Source organism: Petromyzon marinus, unplaced genomic scaffold (genome assembly GCF_048934315.1).
Source record: "Petromyzon marinus isolate PM22_M1 ecotype Great Lakes invasive population unplaced genomic scaffold, UKy_Petmar_22M1.pri1.0 PM_Scaffold_25, whole genome shotgun sequence".
Taxonomy (NCBI): domain Eukaryota; kingdom Metazoa; phylum Chordata; class Hyperoartia; order Petromyzontiformes; family Petromyzontidae; genus Petromyzon; species Petromyzon marinus.
In genome coordinates, this window is record NW_027423224.1 from 857,923 (window position 1) to 882,333 (window position 24,411).

At 45.3% G+C, this 24,411-nt stretch overlaps 1 protein-coding gene across 1 annotated transcript in view; it reads left to right on the plus strand.

The window, feature by feature from the left end:
- LOC116937955 (ribonuclease inhibitor-like) overlaps nt 1–24,411 on the plus strand; it is a 53,331-nt gene that overhangs the window by 23,454 nt on the left and 5,466 nt on the right. The window contains exons 8-15 of the mRNA XM_076063986.1: nt 1,585–1,668; nt 2,513–2,599; nt 4,763–4,846; nt 5,689–5,775; nt 7,856–7,939; nt 8,784–8,870; nt 14,450–14,527; nt 17,588–17,674. Coding sequence (XP_075920101.1) covers nt 1,585–1,668; nt 2,513–2,599; nt 4,763–4,846; nt 5,689–5,775; nt 7,856–7,939; nt 8,784–8,870; nt 14,450–14,527; nt 17,588–17,674 — 678 coding nt within the window. The remainder of the gene's footprint in view (nt 1–1,584; nt 1,669–2,512; nt 2,600–4,762; nt 4,847–5,688; nt 5,776–7,855; nt 7,940–8,783; nt 8,871–14,449; nt 14,528–17,587; nt 17,675–24,411) is intronic.

Sequence of the window (24,411 nt, forward strand, 5' to 3'; positions counted from 1 at the left end):
TGTGCGTACTACGCTCTTGTTCAACAACTTGTGTTAGACATCGACTTGTGTTTGACAACAACAACTTGTGTTTGACTACAACAACTTGTGTTTGACAACAACAACTTGTGTTTGACAACAACAACTTGTGTTTGACAAGAACTTGTGTTTGACAACAACAACTTGTGTTTGACAACAACAACTTGTGTTTGACAACAACAACTTGTGTTTGACAACAACAACTTGTGTTTGACAACAACAACTTGTGTTTGACAAGAACTTGTGTTTGACAACAACAACTTGTGTTTGACAACAACAACTTGTGTTTGACAACAACAACTTGTGTTTGACAAGAACTTGTGTTTGACAACAACAACTTGTGTTTGACAACAACAACAACTTGTGTTTGACGACAACTTGTGTTTGACAACAACAACTTGTGTTTGACAACAACAACTTGTGTTTGACAACTTGTGTTTGACAACTTGTGTTTGACAACAACTTGTGTTAGACAACAGCAACTTGTGTTTGACAACAACAACTTATGTTTGACAACAACAACTTGTGTTTGACAATCGTCGGACTGATGCAGCCTTCAGATCGGTGCTCTGGCAAACGCCGAATTGCACGGAATTTTTGCCGGATTGCACTGCATATTTACTATTTCTATGACTAGTTATTAGTCATGAAAAATGTATTTACGTGCAGTATTGTAATTGTTTAAGTTGTTGTATGTAGTGTATAATGTAATGTAAATATAATTTGACGAGGAAATTGGAGGATGTTCAGAGGAAATTAGGAATGAGAGGATATGGGAAGAGTTGTAGTGGAAATGCCGATATGCAGGCCAGGTGCTAGGTTACCTTGTGCTCAGACAGTTGTCACTGGGGGATTCCTTTCAATTACATTGTGATGAGATGTTCAATGAAATGCTTTCAGATGTGACCGCTTATAGGATGATGCAATATCGAAAATAAATCATGATTATTTGATCTATATATATACATACACAGAGATTCTACAAATAGCCTTTAGCAGACTTTTGGTCATATACTGTTAGGGAACACCTAATGAAGACCAGAACGGCACATGAGGGGTTGGGAGGCCAGCACCACACTCAGACAACTAATGTTTACTTACTACACCAGGTACTAATTAAGGCTGAGTCGACCTAGGTGAGGCCCACGGCCGTTTTAGATATTTATCAATGAAGTTATCTGTGAGCAGCAATCGAACCAGGTTTGTGGCTCACTGTGCTAACCACTGCACCACTACTTACCTCGTGCATGCACACATACATGCATACACTAAGACACACATGTACAAAGATGCATAGAGATGGACAAATGTTAATGCACACGTAGTAGACATTCACACACATCACATTAAACCCAAAAACAAAAACCTAAACAGCAGTTGCTATTTGCAAGCTCCTATTAAAGTTGCCACGAGGTTCATTTGTGCACAATCTCCACAAGCACGACCCTCAACCACTGTCCCATCAACCACCACCTCACCTCACCACCCCTCACCATCTCCCACTCTCTGCCCAGACCCTCCACCCATCCTCTCTGCCCCCACTAATCGTCTCTTCTCTCCCTGTAGGCTGTATCGGTGCTTACTGATGGACAAGTCGGGTTCCTCTCTCAGTGTCATCCTCAAGGCCAACAAAGGTTTGAAGAATCTTGGGTAAGCTCTGCTGTTCGTTTCTCACTTGTGCTCTGTACACGAACTGTGCTAATTGTTGGTGCAACGCTTCGTGAAGTAAACATTGAAATGTAAACCCAGCAATCTTGCTGTCTCTACATGGCAAGGCTCAGCAATATCTTTGTGTACGCCCAAATCACGCAGAATGCACCAAACTGAATCAGAATTGAGCCTGGATAGAGCCTGGATGGGAGGCCACCATGCATTAGTAGGTGCTATGGGTTACAGGAAAACTTTGTGGGCAGTAGAGGGCAGGGAAGAAAAATCTAGAGACATCTCACATTTCCTACACTTAATAACCATAACATTCTTATAATATATTTAAACATTTACGGGAGGCTGGTTTCACAAAAATGCCTGCTTAATCGAGTTCATTTTATAAATATTTTACTGTAACCTCAACACATTTGTTAAATTTAACACGTAGGCTAAACCAATATTCATATTCACAACATATTGTTAGCAGATACATTGATTGTAAACATCTCCCTGTGTTCCTCGATTAAAATGTACTACACTTGTGTGTGATCCTCTGTTGCAACTGTGTTTATATAAACGCAAACACTTTTCATATTATAAAGGTACAGTGCAGTATAATTGAATGGATGATTGTGAGTAAACTGATATTTGTGAATGTCACCTGTTATATATATAAAATGTATAACACAGAAGCATTAAACAATGAGCAGCTTTGCTCATGAACGTGTGCGCTCTGGTCATGTTCACCACCATTGTGAGTGTCCCTCACTCACCGCGTGTTTGACTCCGTGGTTCCCGTGGGCTCAGTGAGTCAGCGCTGTCCCTTCTCCCGTCCACTCGGGTTTAGGCTGACTCTCAACGAGATCGGAGACAGCGGCCTCCGACTTTTAGCGGACGGGATGTTGGAGAGAGAAGGGAGTTTGGAGACGTTAGAGTGAGTAATGTCCTGATGCACACACACTTATATAAGTACACCTAAACAAATATATACAAAAACAAAGATGGCATAATAATGTTGTATTTTAATGTCTGTTATAACTTAATTTTTATGCACTCATCAATTAAGTTATTAAACACACTTATTGCAGAACTTTTAACCACTATTAAATAACAATACAATTACAAATGTCACATTACCTACTCTAACCTATGATATTGTTTGAAACTATATTATGGTAATACAGTAGATAAATTAAATTATCCAGTGGCTTTGGAGGGAAGGGGTTACTGGGTTTTCAAAAACACCAGATAATCGCGTCATTATTTAAAATAGCTTATTTTTGCACATTCTTCAATAAGATCATGTTTATAGGTGCTCTGTATAGATAATATTTTAAATAGTTAACGATATGATAATCGCTTAAATAAATATACAAATAAACTAAATAAATATCCTGTAAAACATGACAGTATTTTACTGTACCGCACTCACCATTCCAAAATCGAAGACTCTGCATGGGGTGATGTGTGTACTACGCTCTTGCTCAACAACTTGTGTTTGACAACAACTTGTGTTTGACAACAACAACTTGTGTTTGACAACAACAACTTGTGTTTGACAACAACTTGTGTTTGACAACAACAACTTGTGTTTGACAACAACTTGTGTTTGACAACAACTTGTGTTAGACAACAACAAATTGTGTTTGACAACAACAACTTGTGTTTGACAAGAACTTGTGTTTGACAACAACAACTTGTGTTTGACAACAACAACTTGTGTTTGACAACAACAACTTGTGTTTGACAACAACAACTTGTGTTTGACAAGAACTTGTGTTTGACAACAACAACTTGTGTTTGACAACAACAACTTGTGTTTGACAACAACAACTTGTGTTTGACAAGAACTTGTGTTTGACAACAACAACTTGTGTTTGACAACAACAACAACTTGTGTTTGACGACAACTTGTGTTTGACAACAACAACTTGTGTTTGACAACAACAACTTGTGTTTGACAACTTGTGTTTGACAACTTGTGTTTGACAACAACTTGTGTTAGACAACAGCAACTTGTGTTTGACAACAACAACTTATGTTTGACAACAACAACTTGTGTTTGACAATCGTCGGACTGATGCAGCCTTCAGATCGGTGCTCTGGCAAACGCCGAATTGCACGGAATTTTTGCCGGATTGCACTGCATATTTACTATTTCTATGACTAGTTATTAGTCATGAAAAATGTATTTACGTGCAGTATTGTAATTGTTTAAGTTGTTGTATGTAGTGTATAATGTAATGTAAATATAATTTGACGAGGAAATTGGAGGATGTTCAGAGGAAATTAGGAATGAGAGGATATGGGAAGAGTTGTAGTGGAAATGCCGATATGCAGGCCAGGTGCTAGGTTACCTTGTGCTCAGACAGTTGTCACTGGGGGATTCCTTTCAATTACATTGTGATGAGATGTTCAATGAAATGCTTTCAGATGTGACCGCTTATAGGATGATGCAATATCGAAAATAAATCATGATTATTTGATCTATATATACATACACAGAGATTCTACAAATAGCCTTTAGCAGACTTTTGGTCATATACTGTTAGGGAACACCTAATGAAGACCAGAACGGCACATGAGGGGTTGGGAGGCCAGCACCACACTCAGACAACTAATGTTTACTTACTACACCAGGTACTAATTAAGGCTGAGTCGACCTAGGTGAGGCCCACGGCCGTTTTAGATATTTATCAATGAAGTTATCCGTGAGCAGCAATCGAACCAGGTTTGTGGCTCACTGTGCTAACCACTGCACCACTACTTACCTCGTGCATGCACACATACATGCATACACTAAGACACACATGTACAAAGATGCATAGAGATGGACAAATGTTAATGCACACGTAGTAGACATTCACACACATCACATTAAACCCAAAAACAAAAACCTAAACAGCAGTTGCTATTTGCAAGCTCCTATTAAAGTTGCCACGAGGTTCATTTGTGCACAATCTCCACAAGCACGACCCTCAACCACTGTCCCATCAACCACCACCTCACCTCACCACCCCTCACCATCTCCCACTCTCTGCCCAGACCCTCCACCCATCCTCTCTGCCCCCACTAATCGTCTCTTCTCTCCCTGTAGGCTGTATCGGTGCTTACTGATGGACAAGTCGGGTTCCTCTCTCAGTGTCATCCTCAAGGCCAACAAAGGTTTGAAGAATCTTGGGTAAGCTCTGCTGTTCGTTTCTCACTTGTGCTCTGTACACGAACTGTGCTAATTGTTGGTGCAACGCTTCGTGAAGTAAACATTGAAATGTAAACCCAGCAATCTTGCTGTCTCTACATGGCAAGGCTCAGCAATATCTTTGTGTACGCCCAAATCACGCAGAATGCACCAAACTGAATCAGAATTGAGCCTGGATAGAGCCTGGATGGGAGGCCACCATGCATTAGTAGGTGCTATGGGTTACAGGAAAACTTTGTGGGCAGTAGAGGGCAGGGAAGAAAAATCTAGAGACATCTCACATTTCCTACACTTAATAACCATAACATTCTTATAATATATTTAAACATTTACGGGAGGCTGGTTTCACAAAAATGCCTGCTTAATCGAGTTCATTTTATAAATATTTTACTGTAACCTCAACACATTTGTTAAATTTAACACGTAGGCTAAACCAATATTCATATTCACAACATATTGTTAGCAGATACATTGATTGTAAACATCTCCCTGTGTTCCTCGATTAAAATGTACTACACTTGTGTGTGATCCTCTGTTGCAACTGTGTTTATATAAACGCAAACACTTTTCATATTATAAAGGTACAGTGCAGTATAATTGAATGGATGATTGTGAGTAAACTGATATTTGTGAATGTCACCTGTTATATATAAAATGTATAACACAGAAGCATTAAACAATGAGCAGCTTTGCTCATGAACGTGTGCGCTCTGGTCATGTTCACCACCATTGTGAGTGTCCCTCACTCACCGCGTGTTTGACTCCGTGGTTCCCGTGGGCTCAGTGAGTCAGCGCTGTCCCTTCTCCCGTCCACTCGGGTTTAGGCTGACTCTCAACGAGATCGGAGACAGCGGCCTCCGACTTTTAGCGGACGGGATGTTGGAGAGAGAAGGGAGTTTGGAGACGTTAGAGTGAGTAATGTCCTGATGCACACACACTTATATAAGTACACCTAAACAAATATATACAAAAACAAAGATGGCATAATAATGTTGTATTTTAATGTCTGTTATAACTTAATTTTTATGCACTCATCAATTAAGTTATTAAACACACTTATTGCAGAACTTTTAACCACTATTAAATAACAATACAATTACAAATGTCACATTACCTACTCTAACCTATGATATTGTTTGAAACTATATTATGGTAATACAGTAGATAAATTAAATTATCCAGTGGCTTTGGAGGGAAGGGGTTACTGGGTTTTCAAAAACACCAGATAATCGCGTCATTATTTAAAATAGCTTATTTTTGCACATTCTTCAATAAGATCATGTTTATAGGTGCTCTGTATAGATAATATTTTAAATAGTTAACGATATGATAATCGCTTAAATAAATATACAAATAAACTAAATAAATATCCTGTAAAACATGACAGTATTTTACTGTACCGCACTCACCATTCCAAAATCGAAGACTCTGCATGGGGTGATGTGTGTACTACGCTCTTGCTCAACAACTTGTGTTTGACAACAACTTGTGTTTGACAACAACAACTTGTGTTTGACAACAACAACTTGTGTTTGACAACAACTTGTGTTTGACAACAACAACTTGTGTTTGACAACAACTTGTGTTTGACAACAACTTGTGTTAGACAACAACAAATTGTGTTTGACAACAACAACTTGTGTTTGACAAGAACTTGTGTTTGACAACAACAACTTGTGTTTGACAACAACAACTTGTGTTTGACAACAACAACTTGTGTTTGACAACAACAACTTGTGTTTGACAAGAACTTGTGTTTGACAACAACAACTTGTGTTTGACAACAACAACAACTTGTGTTTGACGACAACTTGTGTTTGACAACAACAATTTGTGTTTGACAACAACAACTTGTGTTTGACAACTTGTGTTTGACAACTTGTGTTTGACAACAACTTGTGTTAGACAATAGCAACTTGTGTTTGACAACAACAACTTATGTTTGACAACAACAACTTGTGTTTGACAATCGTCGGACTGATGCAGCCTTCAGATCGGTGCTCTGGCAAACGCCGAATTGCACGGAATTTTTGCCGGATTGCACTGCATATTTACTATTTCTATGACTAGTTATTAGTCATGAAAAATGTATTTACGTGCAGTATTGTAATTGTTTAAGTTGTTGTATGTAGTGTATAATGTAATGTAAATATAATTTGACGAGGAAATTGGAGGATGTTCAGAGGAAATTAGGAATGAGAGGATATGGGAAGAGTTGTAGTGGAAATGCCGATATGCAGGCCAGGTGCTAGGTTACCTTGTGCTCAGACAGTTGTCACTGGGGGATTCCTTTCAATTACATTGTGATGAGATGTTCAATGAAATGCTTTCAGATGTGACCGCTTATAGGATGATGCAATATCGAAAATAAATCATGATTATTTGATCTATATATACATACACAGAGATTCTACAGATAGCCTTTAGCAGACTTTTGGTCATATACTGTTAGGGAACACCTAATGAAGACCAGAACGGCACATGAGGGGTTGGGAGGCCAGCACCACACCCAGACAACTAATGTTTACTTACTACACCAGGTACTAATTAAGGCTGAGTCGACCTAGGTGAGGCCCACGGCCGTTTTAGATATTTATCAATGAAGTTATCCGTGAGCAGCAATCGAACCAGGTTTGTGGCTCACTGTGCTAACCACTGCACCACTACTTACCTCGTGCATGCACACATACATGCATACACTAAGACACACATGTACAAAGATGCATAGAGATGGACAAATGTTAATGCACACGTAGTAGACATTCACACACATCACATTAAACCCAAAAACCTAAACAGCAGTTGCTATTTGCAAGCTCCTATTAAAGTTGCCACGAGGTTCATTTGTGCACAATCTCCACAAGCACGACCCTCAACCACTGTCCCATCAACCACCACCTCCCCTCACCACCCCTCACCATCTCCCACTCTCTGCCCAGACCCTCCACCCATCCTCTCTGCCCCCACTAATCGTCTCTTCTCTCCCTGTAGGCTGTATCGGTGCTTACTGATGGACAAGTCGGGTTCCTCTCTCAGTGTCATCCTCAAGGCCAACAAAGGTTTGAATAATCTTGGGTAAGCTCTGCTGTTCGTTTCTCACTTGTGCTCTGTACACGAACTGTGCTAATTGTTGGTGCAACGCTTCGTGAAGTAAACATTGAAATGTAAACCCAGCAATCTTGCTGTCTCTACATGGCAAGGCTGAGCAATATCTTTGTGTACGCCCAAATCACGCAGAATGCACCAAACTGAATCAGAATTGAGCCTGGATAGAGCCTGGATGGGAGGCCACCATGCATTAGTAGGTGCTATGGGTTACAGGAAAACTTTGTGGGCAGTAGAGGGCAGGGAAGAAAAATCTAGAGACATCTCACATTTCCTACACTTAATAACCATAACATTCTTATAATATATTTAAACATTTACGGGAGGCTGGTTTCACAAAAATGCCTGCTTAATCGAGTTCATTTTATAAATATTTTACTGTAACCTCAACACATTTGTTAAATTTAACACGTAGGCTAAACCAATATTCATATTCACAACATATTGTTAGCAGATACATTGATTGTAAACATCTCCCTGTGTTCCTCGATTAAAATGTACTACACTTGTGTATGATCCTCTGTTGCAACTGTGTTTATATAAACGCAAACACTTTTCATATTATAAAGGTACAGGGCAGTATAATTGAATGGATGATTGTGAGTAAACTGATATTTGTGAATGTCACCTGTTATATATATAAAATGTATAACACAGAAGCATTAAACAATGAGCAGCTTTGCTCATGAACGTGTGCGCTCTGGTCATGTTCACCACCATTGTGAGTGTCCCTCACTCACCGCGTGTTTGACTCCGCGGTTCCCGTGGGCTCAGTGAGTCAGCGCTGTCCCTTCTCCCGTCCACTCGGGTTTAGGCTGACTCTCAACGAGATCGGAGACAGCGGCCTCCGACTTTTAGCGGACGGGATGTTGGAGAGAGAAGGGAGTTTGGAGACGTTAGAGTGAGTAATGTCCTGATGCACACACACTTATATAAGTACACCTAAACAAATATATACAAAAACAAAGATGGCATAATAATGTTGTATTTTAATGTCTGTTATAACTTAATTTTTATGCACTCATCAATTAAGTTATTAAACACACTTATTGCAGAACTTTTAACCACTATTAAATAACAATACATTTACAAATGTCACATTACCTACTCTAACCTATGATATTGTTTGAAACTATATTATGGTAATACAGTAGATAAATTAAATTATCCAGTGGCTTTGGAGGGAAGGGGTTACTGGGTTTTCAAAAACACCAGATAATCGCGTCATTATTTAAAATAGCTTATTTTTGCACATTCTTCAATAAGATCATGTTTATAGGTGCTCTGTATAGATAATATTTTAAATAGTTAACGATATGATAATCGCTTAAATAAATATACAAATAAACTAAATAAATATCCTGTAAAACATGACAGTATTTTACTGTACCGCACTCACCATTCCAAAATCGAAGACTCTGCATGGGGTGATGTGTGTACTACGCTCTTGTTCAACAACTTGTGTTTGACAACAACTTGTGTTTGACAACAACAACTTGTGTTTGACAACAACAACTTGTGTTTGACAACAACTTGTGTTAGACAACAACAACTTGTGTTAGACAACAACAACTTGTGTTAGACAACAACAACAACTTGTGTTTGACAACAACAACTTGTGTTTGACAACAACTTGTGTTTGACAACAACTTGTGTTAGACAACAACAACTTGTGTTTGACAACAACAACTTGTGTTTGACAATAACAACTTATGTTTGACAACAATAACTTGTGTTTGACAACAACTTGTGTTTGACAACAACAACTTGTGTTTGTTTGACAACAACTTCTGTTTGACAAAAGCTTGTGTTACACAACAACAACTTGTGTTTGACAACAACAACTTGTGTTTGACAACAACTTGTGTTTGACAAATTGTGTTTGACAACAACTTGTGTTTGACAACAACTTGTGTTTGGCGACAACATGTGTTTGACAACAACTTGTGTTTGGCAACAACTAATGCACTCATCAATTAAGTTATTAAACACACTTATTGCAGAACTTTTAACCACTATTAAATAACAATACAATTACAAATGTCACATTACCTACTCTAACCTATGATATTGTTTGAAACTATATTATGGTAATACAGTAGATAAATTAAATTATCCAGTGGCTTCGGAGGGAAGGGGTTACTGGGTTTTCAAAAACACCAGATAATCGCGTCATTATTTAAAATAGCTTATGTTTGCACATTCTTCAATAAGATCATGTTTATAGGTGCTCTTTATATATATAATATTTTAAATAGTTAACGATATGATAATCGCTTAAATAAATATACAAATAAACTAAATAAATATCCTGTAAAACATGACAGTATTTTACTGTACCGCACTCACCATTCCAAAATCGAAGACTCTGCATGGGGTGATGTGTGTACTACGCTCTTGTTCAACAACTTGTGTTTGACAACAACTTGTGTTTGACAACAACAACTTGTGTTTGACAACAATAACTTGTGTTTGACAACAACTTGTGTTTGACAACAACTTGTGTTTGTTTGACAACAACTTCTGTTTGACAAAAGCTTGTGTTACACAACAACAACTTGTGTTTGACAACAACAACTTGTGTTTGACAACAACTTGTGTTTGACAAATTGTGTTTGACAACAACTTGTGTTTGACAACAACTTGTGTTTGGCGACAACATGTGTTTGACAACAACTTGTGTTTGGCAACAACTAATGTTTAGGTTTGACACTCGTCAGACTGATGCAGGCGTCAGATCGGTGCTCTCGCGAACGCCGAATTGCAATGCAATTTTCGCCGGATCGCGCTGTATATTCACTTTTCTATTACTGCAGTTATTAGTTATGAAAAATGTATATAAGTGCAGTATTTTCATTGTTTAATTTGTTGTATGTACAGTAAAACCTTGGATTGCGAGTAACTTGGTCTGCGAGTGTTTTGCAAGACGAGCAAACATTTTAAATATGTATTAATTTGATAAACGAGCAAGGTCTTGCAATACGAGCAGTACGTACAGTATACGCTTTGTCTGCTGAGCGTCACGTGATCACAACTGAGCCAATGGTTCTTCTCGCTCTCTCGCTGCGGGATTGTGGGTAATCGTCTCCCACGCTCGGTCTCAGTCGGCGTGCCTCACTCGTACAGTCAACATCCGTGCGAGTGTATACAGTACTGTTTACTATAGTGTTGTGACCACGTGTGTGTGGGGGGGATGCTGCCCTCCATCTCCCCGCTCCCTGGGGATCCGAGGCTCTCCTCTTCGTTACTCGGGGGAGGGTTACTTCCCTCCGGCTCTCCTACCCTCACCTCTGCTGCTCGAGGCATGGTCCGCGGCTGGCGCTTAGCCACCGGGGTCAGTCCACACACACTCTTAAGTACCCAGGCACCAAGAAACCCGACACCGCTACCTGCCCGGCGCCGCACACCAATCGCATGCGCGGGACTCGGGGTCGGGGGTCAGAGGGCAGGGGCGTCCCCCGCGCGCGTGCGCGCACAGCTAATTGGAGGAGATACCCCGGAGCCGATTTAAAGGCCGTGTAAACAACCGCGCGTGCGCGCAAACACAGGGCACTCCACCAAACAGTTGGGTGTAAATACAGTGCACCCCAGCGATCCGACTCACGACACCCCACCCCACCCTCCTCTTCGCACTCATAGAGACCACACGACACGGTTTATCCTCTACTGACGATTTATTCCCTGCGAATAAACAAACTAAACTACGCGTGTCAATGTGGGTCAGCAGGGCAGGTATAGCCTATCCCCCGGTGGTCTGGGACTCAGTATCTCTTGCCTCTCGCTCCACTTACTCTCCCCTAGTTATCAAGCCCAAACTCACCTCTCTCTTACGTACTTGCGGCTCTACTCTGATGTGCAGGAAGCCATGGAAGGGCGATGCTGCACGTAACCTTCGTGGGGAACGGGGCCTGGCTGTGTTGGGACTTGTCTCACGGACGATCCAATGGCTGGCGCGATCACTCCTCTGATCTTGACCCCTTGAAGAACACGACTGCCCTCACTCCCTGGTTCACCCCCTTTTATTGTCCTCACATCAAAGGCAACGCGCTGCCCGATCACCTGGTCTCCCATCCAATCAGGGCCCCCGGATTTCCCGCTCTTTTGATAATCGGATTCGTGCTCTCTCTGACGTCCGCTTTTTGCCCCTTTGAACAAGCGCACACGTCCTACACGGAGAGGAGGGCCCCATATCTTCCCTGCCGTTCGTTACTCTGCCCCACCCTCGACCTGCCTGCTGACCCGTGTTGAGTGTGGATGTTTTCTATCTGCGGTGGCTCAGCAGCCCCTGTCGTGACCATGTAATTACAATCCAGGTCACGGCGCCGCGGTGCACCTTAGCCTCGGGGTAGGTCGCCCAATTCCCTGGTCGCAGGAAACCGTGAAGCTTGATCCCATGAGGGGCTTCTGGGTGAAAACCTGCCGGCCAGGTGACCTCCCCTCGGGGCTCTACGTGGGGGGTATGCGTGTGTTCAGGTGGGAGTTGGTGAGGGACGAGCAGTGTCGGCCCCGTCGCTCGGAGGTGGCGGCGTCGCGGCCACTGGGTCCGCAGAACGGCTTTGCTGCTGCGGCATCCCAGTGGCGGGCCCGGCCTCGGCGGAGCGGCTTCGCGGCCGTGGCACCACATGTGTGCGTAAAACATTTTTTTATTTTGTGTCCAAGTTTAGTGACTGTTCTTTAGTAACTGTACTGCAATAATGGCCCCAATGAAATCCTCAAAAGGAGGCAAAAGCAAGCGTCATTGGATAGGTTCCTTGTTAAAGTCGCACAATAAGAAAAATATTCTAGTGAGCCAACAAATAGCAGTGATTCCGTTAGTGACAGTGAAAGTCGTCCTACACAATAACCCTCCTCCTCCTCTCCTCTCTCTCGTCTCCCTCACACCAGCCACGATTAAATTTAATTAATAAATTTGATTACTTTATATTAAATTTAAAGAAAAATATGTAAAGGTACAGTATTTTGTATTAATCATGTTTATATGAATATTTTTGGGTTGTGGAACGAATTATCTGAGTTTCCATTATTTTTTGTGGGGAATTTCGCTATAAAATAGAGTGCTTTGGATTACAAGCACGTTTCCGGAACGAATTATGCTCACAATCCAAGGTTTTACTGTAGTGTATGATGTACTGTATATATTATTTGACGCGGAAATGCGAGGAAGTTCTGAGGAAATTACGAATGAGAGGATATGGGAAGAGTTGTAGTGGAAATGCCGATATGCAGGCCAGGTGCAAAGTTACCTTGTGCTCAGACAGTTGTCACTGGGGGTTTCCTTTCAATTACATTGTGTTGAAATGTTAAATGAAACGCTTTCAAATGTGACCGCTTATAGGATGATGCAATATCGAAGAGAAATCATGATTATTTGATCTATATATACATGCACAGAGATTCTACAGAGAGCTTTTAGCAGACTTTTGGCCGTATACTGTTCGGGAACACCTAATGAAGGCCAGAACGGCACATGAGGGGTTGGGAGGCCAGCACCACACTCAGCTAACTGATGTTTACTTACTACACCAGGTAGTAATTAAGGCCGAGTCGACCTAGGTGAGGTCCATGGCCGTTTTAGATATTCATCAATGAAGTTAGCCGTGAGCGGCAATCGAACCAGGTTTGTGGCGCAGTGTGCTAACCACTGCACCACTACTTCCCACGTGCATGCACACAAATATGCAGATGTAGGGGTGTTGCGGGAAGGGAACACACAGTCACATCATGGTGGCTACAACAACGTCCGCTATAGCCCCGCCCCTCAGTGGTGTATGGGTATAAAGGGCAGGGAGCTAGAGAGTTTGGGGCAGTGTGTTGGAGCCAAGAGTGAAGAACCAGTGAAGAAGGAAGGCCGGCTAGATAGACCCTGGGACTCCCCTGACCGCTGTCCTTTTGAGGGCCGGCAGGGTAAGCCAGTGGTGCGGCCCCAGAGCCTCAGAGCCGGAGCCCTTTTAAGGGTCGGTCTGGTTGGTGGGGTGCCGTGACCTGTGCCATGACCAGGGCCAGGTCAGATAGCCTCCTCTAGCACCTGTAGCGGAGGAACTGGGAGGACAGGAATTAGGCCAGATAGCCTAGGGGGTGTCCCAGCGTGTATACGGGTGAAGGGGCCATTACCCCTTCCAGTGTAACCCTTGCCAAGCTTGAATAAACAGTGCTGCCTCTACTCCACCATTTCCGTGTCCCGTGAACCCACTACACATACACTAAGATACACAAGCACAAACACGCATAGAGATGGACAAACGCAAATATACACAAAGTAAACATTCACACATCACATTCAACCCAAAAACCGAAACTGCAGTTGCTATTTGCAAGCTCCTATTAAAGTTGACATGAGGTTCATTTGTGCACCGTGTCCACAAACACGACCCTCAACCACTGTCCCATCAACCACCACCACCCCTCACCATCTCCCACTCTCTGCCCAGACCCTCCACCTATCCCCTCTACCCCCACGAACAGTCTCTTCTCTCCCTGCAGCCTGCGTCGCTGTCCACTGACAGACAAGTCGGGTTCCTCTCTCAGTGTCATCCTCAACACAGGTTTGAAGATTCTCAGGTAAGCTCTGCTGTTCGTTTCTCACTTGTGCTCTGTGCCCTAACTGTGCTAATTGTTGGTGCAACGCGTCGTGAAGAAAACATTTAAATGTCAATATACAATCTTGCTGTCTCTACATGGCAAGGCTGAGCAATATCTTTGTCTACGCCAAAATCATGCAGAATGCACCAAACTGAATCAGAATTCAGCCTGGATAGAGCCTGTATGAGAGTCCACCATGAACTGTAGGCAGTAGAGGGCAGGGAAGCAAAATATAGAGACATCTCAAATGTATCTTCTTTGGTTCTTTCGGTAAAGTCACGTAGAATTATAATAAAATAATAAATTGATAAAATAAAATAACACAATAATATTCTCACGACGTTTCGGCCACAACACAAGCGGCCTTCATCAGGTGAAGGGGGCGAGACTGTCTGGTAGGACAGCGCTGGAGTGAAAGAGCCACGTTCAGATACGGCCTTTAAGCTGTGTGAGAGGAACAAAGCGCCTTGACAAAGGAATTAGCATATAATTTAGCATTGAAATGGCTGAATGATTAGCTTGTGACTGGTCACAGAAATAGCTATGTTAAAAGTTAAAGCATACACACCCGCAGAGGCACCCATTGTTAAAGGGATTAGCATAGAATTTAGCATTGAAATAGCTAAGTTAAGGCATACACATCTTGACAATGGAATTAGCATAGAATTTAGCATTGTGATAGGTGAGTGATTAGCTTGTACCTGCTGCAGAAATAGAGCTTGTACCTGCTGCAGAAATAGCTACGTTAAAGTCAGAGCATACACATTCATCGAGGCCCTTAGTACAAATCAAACAGGAGAATTTAGCATTGAAATAACTAGGCGAATCCAGCATTGAAACAACTGAGTGATTAGCTAGTGACTGGTCACAGAAATGACTACACATCTGAGCTATTCACAGTACTATATAGTGAACCAATAAAAACTAAAATATAAATTACCTTCATGTTATCAATAAACTCTATATTCTCCAATCAGCTAAGCTACCAACAATAAGTCGTTATATATCACAATGCTATATGGCGAAAAAATGGGTGGATTCTTACCCTCAAATTTCAGCACCACAGATAGCTACGGGCCCCGTTCAGACGGACGAGTTCGTCCATGGTCGGAACAGAGGAGGGGGAGAGAGACAGCTGCGAGGCCCTAGTATGCTCCATATTGTAAAACTATACCATTAACCGTGGTGTGAGAGGTATTAAGAGGCAATGCTGGCGAAAGAGCTGCGGTCTGAAGGTCATCGTAAAAATACAATTAATTAAGAACAGAAATGATTTAAAACATCTTTCCAAATCAAAATTAAATCTTTCCAGTGGTTACTAAGCCTGAATCCATCTTCTCGGTTGAAATTGTCTCTGTGCTTGTATATGTGAATGGCCTCATGAACGAATCTCTCATGGTAGCCGGTTGGTTTGCAAAGAACCTCCGTCTTGGAGAAGTCAATGTCATGTGAGCCCACTGAATTATAACAGTGATCTGCCACGGCAGAGGAGTTCGTCCTACCGTGTTTCAAGTCTGCTTTGTGTTCGCGGATGCGGTCCGAGATATGTCTTTTGGTTTCTCCAATGTAGCTACTACCACAGAGGCACTTTAGTTTGTAAACGCCCGGGTACTCTATGTCTGGAACAGCATCTTTTACAGATGGAACTAAATCACGGATTTTATGTACTGTGTTGAATCGGACCTGGATCTTGTGTTTGTTCAGGATTTTGGAGATCTTTTTAGTGACCCCTGCAATGTAGGGTAAGGTGATGGTTTTGAGTGGCTCCACAAGAGGATCCTTCTTCATGACTGGAGTGATGGCTTTGCAGATTGTGTAGTCGGAGTAGCCATTAACCCTGAGAGCCTGGTGTACGTGCTTGAGTTCACTGGTAATGTGTTCCTGGTCGGAAATGCATTGGGCTCTATGGTATAGAGTCTTGATGAGGGAGTTCTTCTGGGATGGATGGTGGTGGGAATCCGGTTTCAATTCCGCGACCACATCAATTCCATACACCCAGCCATCAGATTTACCATGGAGGTCGAAAAAGATGGCAAACTACCCTTTTTGGATGTCTTAATTAAAAGAAGACATGATGGTTCAACGAGCCACTCTGTCTACAGGAAAGCTACCCATACAGATGCTTACTTAATCCCTTTAACAATGGGTGCCTCTGCGGGTGTGTATGCTTTAACTTTTAACATAGCTATTTCTGTGACCAGTCACAAGCTAATCATTCAGCCATTTCAATGCTAAATTATATGCTAATTCCTTTGTCAAGGCGCTTTGTTCCTCTCACACAGCTTAAAGGCCGTATCTGAACGTGGCTCTTTCACTCCAGCGCTGTCCTACCAGACAGTCTCGCCCCCTTCACCTGATGAAGGCCGCTTGTGTTGTGGCCGAAACGTCGTGAGAATATTATTGTGTTATTTTATCAATTTATTATTTTATTATCATTCTACGTGACTTTACCGAAAGAACCAAAGAAGATGAATCATTGCAGTCACGAAAGCTTTAAATCGAAATCTCAAATTTAATTACCATAAATGATTATTTCATGTTAAACCATTTACAGGAGGCGGGCTTACCCAAATGTCCTGCTTAATCGAGTCCACTTTAAAAGTGTTTTACTGTAACCTTAAACACATTTCGTTTAATTTAACACATAGGCTAAAGCAATATTCATTTTCACAACATATTGTATCAGATATATTAATTGTAAACATCTCCCTGTGTTCTGCGATGAAAATGTACTTCACTTGTGTGTGATCCTCTGTTGCAACTTTGTGTTTATATAAATGCAAACATTTTTCATATTATAAAGGTACAGTGCAGTATAATTGAATGGATGATTGTGAGTAAACTGATATTTGTGAATGTCACCTATTATATATAAAATGTCTAACACAGAAGCATTAAACAATGAGCATCTTTGCTGTGTGTGCTCTGGTCACGTGCACCGCCATTGTGAGTGTCCCTCACTCACCGCGTGTTTGACTCCGCGGTTCCCGTGGGCTCAGTGAGTCAGCGCTGTCCCTTCTCCCGTCCACCCGGGTTTAGGCTGAGTTACAACAAGATCGGAGACAGCGGACTCCAGCTTATAGCGGACGGGATGTTTAGGAGAGAAGGGAGTTTGGAGACGTTATTGTGAGTAATGTCCTGATGCACACATATTTATATAAGTACACCTAAACAAATATATATACACACACATATACGGACACAAAACACAGTATTACTACTATAATAGCCCAGAAATGTGCGTAACGCGCGTGACGTCACTCCACGTGCCGCACCCCCCCCCCCCCCCGTCATTAATAATAAAATGATCATGAGCAGGTGGATTTTTACACTCACGCAGGTCGAGCGGAATTTTTTTTAACGCAGATTCGCTTTAAATTTGACGTTTCTTTATTGAAAGTTAACCAAATAAATAACTCTACGCAGACGTTTCTTTACAGAAAGTGACGGGGGGGGGGGGAGCTCCATGTGGAGTGACGTCATCCGCTCATGATTATTGAGGGAGTAGGGGCGGGGTCCACATGAGTGACGTCATCCACTCATGATTATTGATGGTGGGGAGCTCCATGTAGAATGACGTCATCCGCTCTTGATTATTAACGAGGGAGTGGGGGGGGCGTGGTCCACATGAGTGACATCATCACCTCATGATTATTGATGAGGGGGGAAGCTCCATGTGGAGTGACGTCATCCGCTCATGATTATTGATGAGGGAGTTGCGTCGTGCGCGTGACTTCACTCCACATGCCGCACCCCCCGTCATTTAGAAGGTCGAGCGGAAATATATATATTTTTCGCAAATTCACTTTAAATTAGACGTTTCTTTTTTTAAAGTGAATTTTATGATAAATTATACGCAGCTCAAAGTGGATTTGGGGTCTTTATTTTTTTCTTCAGCACTTTAAACAAAAGGTAAGTCTAATTTATGCTTCTACATTTTGGTTAAATAGACATTTCTCGGTGATTTTCCAGATATTGTACTGCAATCCAATTTATTGGAACCCCAGCAACCGAAAGCAAAAGAGAGCAGTGAATTAGAACCAATTTAAGGTCAGTTATATACAGTGCTACAGTGAAATGCAGTGAAGTGTTACTGGTAGGAACCTCTGGTTACACCAGCCAACAGGGGATTATTGTTTCCGTCTGTCCGTCGTGCATCCAAAAATGGGAGGGGTGGGGCTGGGTGGAGAGGGGAGGGTGGTGAGGGGCTGAGTGGGGAAGGGCTGGGTGGGGCTGGGCTGGGCGGGGAGGGTGGGGCTGGGCTGGGCGGGGAGGGTGGGGCTGGGCGGGGAGGGTGGGGCTGGGCGGGGAGGGTGGGGCTGGGCGGGGAGGGTGGGGCTGGGCGGGGAGGGTGGGGCTGGGCGGGGAGGGTGGGGCTGGGCGGGGAGGGTGGGGCTGGGCGGGGAGGGTGGGGCTGGGCGGGGAGGGTGGGGCTGGGCGGGGAGGGTGGGGCTGGGCGGGGAGGGTGGGGCTGGGCGGGGAGGGTGGGGCTGGGCGGGGAGGGTGGGGCTGGGCGGGGAGGGTGGGGCTGGGCGGGGAGGGTGGGGCTGGGCCGGGAGGGTGGGGCTGGGCCGGGAGGGTGGGGCTGGGCCGGGAGGGTGGGGCTGGGCCGGGAGGGTGGGGCTGGACCGGGAGGATGGGGCTGGGCCGGGAGGGTGGGGCTGGGCCGGGAGGGTGGGGCTGGGCCGGGAGGGTGGGGCTGGGCCGGGAGGGTGGGGCCGGGCCGGGAGGGTGGGGCCGGGCCGGGAGGGTGGGGCCGGGCCGGGAGGGTGGGGCCGGGCCGGGAGGGTGGGGCCGGGCGGGGAGGGTGGGGCCGGGCGGGGAGGGTGGGGCCGGGCGGGGAGGGTGGGGCCGGGCGGGGAGGGTGGGGCCGGGCGGGGAGGGTGGGGCCGGGCGGGGGAGGGTGGGGCCGGGCGGGGAGGGTGGGGCCGGGCGGGGAGGGTGGGGCCGGGCGGGGAGGGTGGGGCCGGGCGGGGGAGGGTGGGGCCGGGCGGGGGAGGGTGGGGCCGGGCGGGGAGGGTGGGGCCGGGCGGGGAGGGTGGGGCCGGGCGGGGAGGGTGGGGCCGGGCGGGGAGGGTGGGGCCGGGCGGGGAGGGTGGGGCCGGGCGGGGAGGGTGGGGCCGGGCGGGGAGGGTGGGGCCGGGCGGGGAGGGTGGGGTTTGGCGGGGAGGGTGGGGCTGGGCGGGGAGGGTGGGGCTGGGCGGGGAGGGTGGGGCTGGGCGGGGAGGGTGGGGCTGGGCGGGGAGGGTGGGGCTGGGCGGGGAGGGTGGGGCTGGGCGGGGAGGGTGGGGCTGGGCGGGGAGGGTGGGGCTGGGCGGGGAGGGTGGGGCTGGGCGGGGAGGGTGGGGCTGGGCGGGGAGGGTGGGGCTGGGCGGGGAGGGTGGGGCTGGGCGGGGAGGGTGGGGCGAGAGACGTGTTTCACCCGAAGCTCCTGGCCTTACCTCTAAAACTTTATTTTTCTCACCTTTTTTTGGGATGTAATTTCATCAACAGTAAGTGTCTCGCTTTATACACAATTTGTGATCAGATTGTTTGTTTGTTTAGACTTCCTTCGTCCTTCTTTCTTTGTTCTTTTCTGTTTTCACTGTTCAGGGCGCGGCTGCGCTCTCTGCAGTGTACAGGTGTCTTTGTTATCCGCACAATCCTCCTTTTATTTAATAGTTGATTTCATACTCACGCTTTTCTTTGTTTTTATTTCGATTTTGAGTTCCTTTGTTCCTCAAGCAATTTTAGAATTTTGTGGTTTTTCGTGTTTTTTTCCGTTCCTTTGTCTCGTGTGCTTCCACGTGTTACACACACGTGTTAGCACTGTACCACACCGGCCGGTGTGAGTGCAGTGCTAACATCCCCTTTAGACCCCTCTTGTTTTGTGCTACGAGCGTGTTTACATTTATTTTTATTGGTGTGCTTAAGTAATTTTACCCTCTCCAGGGGAGCTTTGGGTGGACAGCAGTAATAGTAATTAAGAGAAGGTGGTCATAACACAGGTTTGACCATCTTTATATACATTTTTATATACATTTTTTCGTTTCTTGTTGTTATTTTGTTAATTTTTTTCTTGGCTTTAGAAAATAGAGAGGTTTGCTTTAGTGGTTGTGTGTGACATCTCACACGAGTGAAGATGTCCACTCGACCCGCAACATCGTACGCGAAAGCTACCGCGCCTACGCAAGGCCGGTCTCTGGGGCCTGCAAAGCGCCCACAGCAGCCGCAGCTGAAGCCTCCACGCGAGGCTGGGATCCGCTGCCCGGCTTCCACCGATGTCCCGCTCGAAGTCTACGTGGAAGCGCTGAGCGCCATCGTGCCTGGAGGCTCGATAAAGTATGCCTCCAAGGTGAGCGGAAGGATGGTTTTCTTCATGGAGTCCGAAAAGGTGGCAAATGCCGCCATGGAGAAGGGGCTGACGGTTGACAATTGGCACCTCACCTTAGAGCCACTGTCATCGCCATCAGTACGTGTAATCGTATCCAACGCCCCCCCCCCTCCCCCTACATTCCCGATAAAGACATCCAAGATAACCTGGCTAAGTTGGGCACACTGACTTCCAACCTACAGCGTGTGCCTTTGGGCCTCAAAAATCCTTCCTCGTGGCATGTCTTGTCTTTTAGAAGACAGGTCTACATGCTGGTGCCCAATGGGCAGCTTGAGGAGGGCTCCTTTGTGGTCATGCATGGAGGAAGGGCCCATAGGCTGTTTTACTGCAGGGACGTGCTAAAATGCAACCTATGCAAAGCAGAGGGGTATATTAAAAACACTGCCCAAAGACAGCAAATGCCCAATCCAACAGTGAGGCAATGGTGGAAAATGGTGCTAAAGAAGCACACCCAACAAGTGACTCAGGAGAGGGTCCCTCACCACGGAGATCACCCGAGATGGCGGTAGACCCCACTCCAACAGCAGCTACTTCCGTGGAGACTGAAGCTCAGCCAGCCACCCAGCCATCATTGACAGCCGGACCTCTGAAGAGGAAATTTATGGAGGATTCAGCTTCGTTGTCTCCAGAGCCAAGTGGGGATGAGGTCAGTCCCTTTAAAGATCTCCCAGGGTTGGAGTCTGACATCGCACCAACGCCTGGGGGAGATGCGGAGAGCACTGGTGGCAAGGACGGGGTCTTCACCATCCCAGATGCCCCTAGAGGTGGGACACGCACAGGGAAGAAGCCCCATGCAGGAACCAAGCTCAAGCGCAGGACGCCTGAAGAAAATCTGGAGCCTGAAATAGAAGCGGGGGAAAACGCAATCTGTGCAGTGACGGAGGAAACAAGTGAAGAGGGCCACACTTCAGACCTCGACGACGCGCCCAGTGAGGCGGCCGAGGGCTGCCAGGAAACGCGAGCGGCCAAGAGCACTGAGGAGCCCAAACAGGACCCAACTGCCCAAACTACGCGGGGTGACCAGGACGAGGATGATGGAGGGCCAATCAGTGGAGGGGCAAGTGGCATCACCCAATAAAGCATCGACGAAGGATACCACGACGACTGAAAATCCTCAAAGCCTGGGGGCTCAGGGGGGAAGCCAAGAAGAGGAATTTGAAGAAACCCTCAGCACAGGGAGTTCAGTGAACCTGACATCTGCTGAGCTGACTGAAGGGGCACCAATATTCTCACAGTCAGAGCTATGGACCTTTTTAGATGAAGTCCATGGCTCAGAAGAACGAGTGACTGCAGCTCTGTCAAGGTGGCGAAATGTGGAGGCAATTATAGCCTCCCTATTCCATGTTGAACAGGATTTCAAGAGACAGGGAAAGTCATCATCTGGGAAGGAAAGGAAGAGGATCAGGTATTTCCTGAGGCAAATAACTACGTGGACACTTAATGCTGCGGATAGCTGCAATTAATATAAATGGGTGTAGAGGTCCACTCAAGAGACACTTTGCGCGTTTTCTCGCAAAAGAACACAAGGCATCAGTGCTCTTTGTGCAGGAGACGCATCTTACAACCAGCGAGGATGATAAATGGGAAACAGAATGGAAAGGTGATTTGTTTTTCAGTCACCTTACTCATTATTCTTCAGGAGTTGCAACGTTATTTGCACCAGGGTTTACACCCACTATAGTTAACCAGGTTGAGGTGGTACCAGGAAGAGCCCTCGACGTAACAATCAAACTTGATGACATTTCTGTCCACCTCATAAACATCTATACCCCCATCAATGATGCGGAAAAACTTATTTTTTTCAATGAGTTACAGGACCATCTCAAAAACATCCCGAATGACGACTGTGATTTTGGGAGGAGATTTCAACTGTACACTCGATGTCCTCGACCGCACTGGCACCGAGCTGTGTAAAAGCGGTGTCCTGAATACCTTGCGGCATGTGTCCACATGTACAGTCTTGTAGATGTGTGGCGGACGCAACATCCAAAGCAGCGAGGTTTCACCTTTATGAGAACCCGAGCTGACAGAACACTGTCACATCTCAAAAGACCTTGAAAATAGTAAAGTGTCGTCCAGTATTCAGGCGGCACCACTGGCCGATCATCGCCTAATACTACTTGAAATGAAAATACGAGGGGTCCCAAGGGGATCGGCATACTGGCATTTCAATAATGCCCTTTTGCAAGACACCCACCTTCACTGGTCTTTTTGGGGTCTTCTGGGTACAGTGGCAGAGAAATAAAGATCGGTTTAATAGCTTAGCACAATGGTGGAACATAGGGAAAGTACACATCAAAAAACTGTGTCAGTTGTACGCCTGGGGAAACACAACAAATATTGACCGATAAATTTGTGAGCTGGAGAACAGGGTCCATATTTTAGAGCAAAGGCGGAAGATTGGGGACGATCCAGGCCTGCTGCAGGAATATGTGGAAACCCTAGAATGTCTAAAAGGGTTGCAGAAAGAAAAGGCAAAAGGGGCATTTGAACGCTCTCGTTTTAAAGATACCCTTGATATAGACTCCAGCTCGACACTTTTCTTCTCATTGGGGAAGCAGAATGGTAGACGCAAAGCCATGGAGCATTTATTTGATGACAAGGGGGTCCTTGTTTCAAACAATAATCAGATAGCTACAACAATAGCACAGTGCTATGAAAATCTCTTCTCTCCAGAGCATATATCCACAGTGGCCCAGAATGAAATCTGGAAGGACCTGCCTACTTTGAGTGAAGAAGACAGGGACCTTCTAGAAGAAGAGGTCGAACAACGTGACCTGGACATGGCAGTGAGTGCCCTGGCCAGGAACAAATCCCCAGGGATTGATGGGCTGACAGGGGAGTTTTATCACCATTTTTGGCACGCCATACGTAAAGACTACAAAGCTGTGCTGGATGAAGCAGTGGAGACCAACATGATGCCTCAGTCCTGGAGGAGAGCCGTGCTCACACTGATTCCGAAAAAGGGCGACCTCAGACACGTTAAAAATTGGCGTCCACTCTCAGTGCTGAGCACGGACTATAAGATTCTCGCGAAAGCTGCATCTGCAAGGCTTAAGAGGGTGTTGGCTAAGATTATTGCTGATGATCAGGCATACACTGTTCCAGGGAGGACCATCCATGATGGGATTTTCCTGGTCAGAGATTTGATCAGTCTGTCGGAGCATTTGAACTTTCCACTTGCCTTTCTCTCCCTTGATCAAGAGAAAGCCTTTGACAGGGTTGATCACCAGTATCTTCTTGGCACTCTGAAAGCGTTTGGTTTTGGGACCCGCTTCATAGGATTGATTAGTCTGCTGTACAACATGGCCCAGTGTCTGGTTAAAGTTAATGGCGGACTAATTGCTCCTATAGATTTCAGAAGAGGTATCATTCAAGGCTGTCCTATGTCAGGACAGCTCTACACCCTCGTCGTGGAGCCTTTTCTGCATTTACTCCGACGCCAACTCACCGGATTGACTCTAAAGGAGCCCAGTATGACAGTGACCCT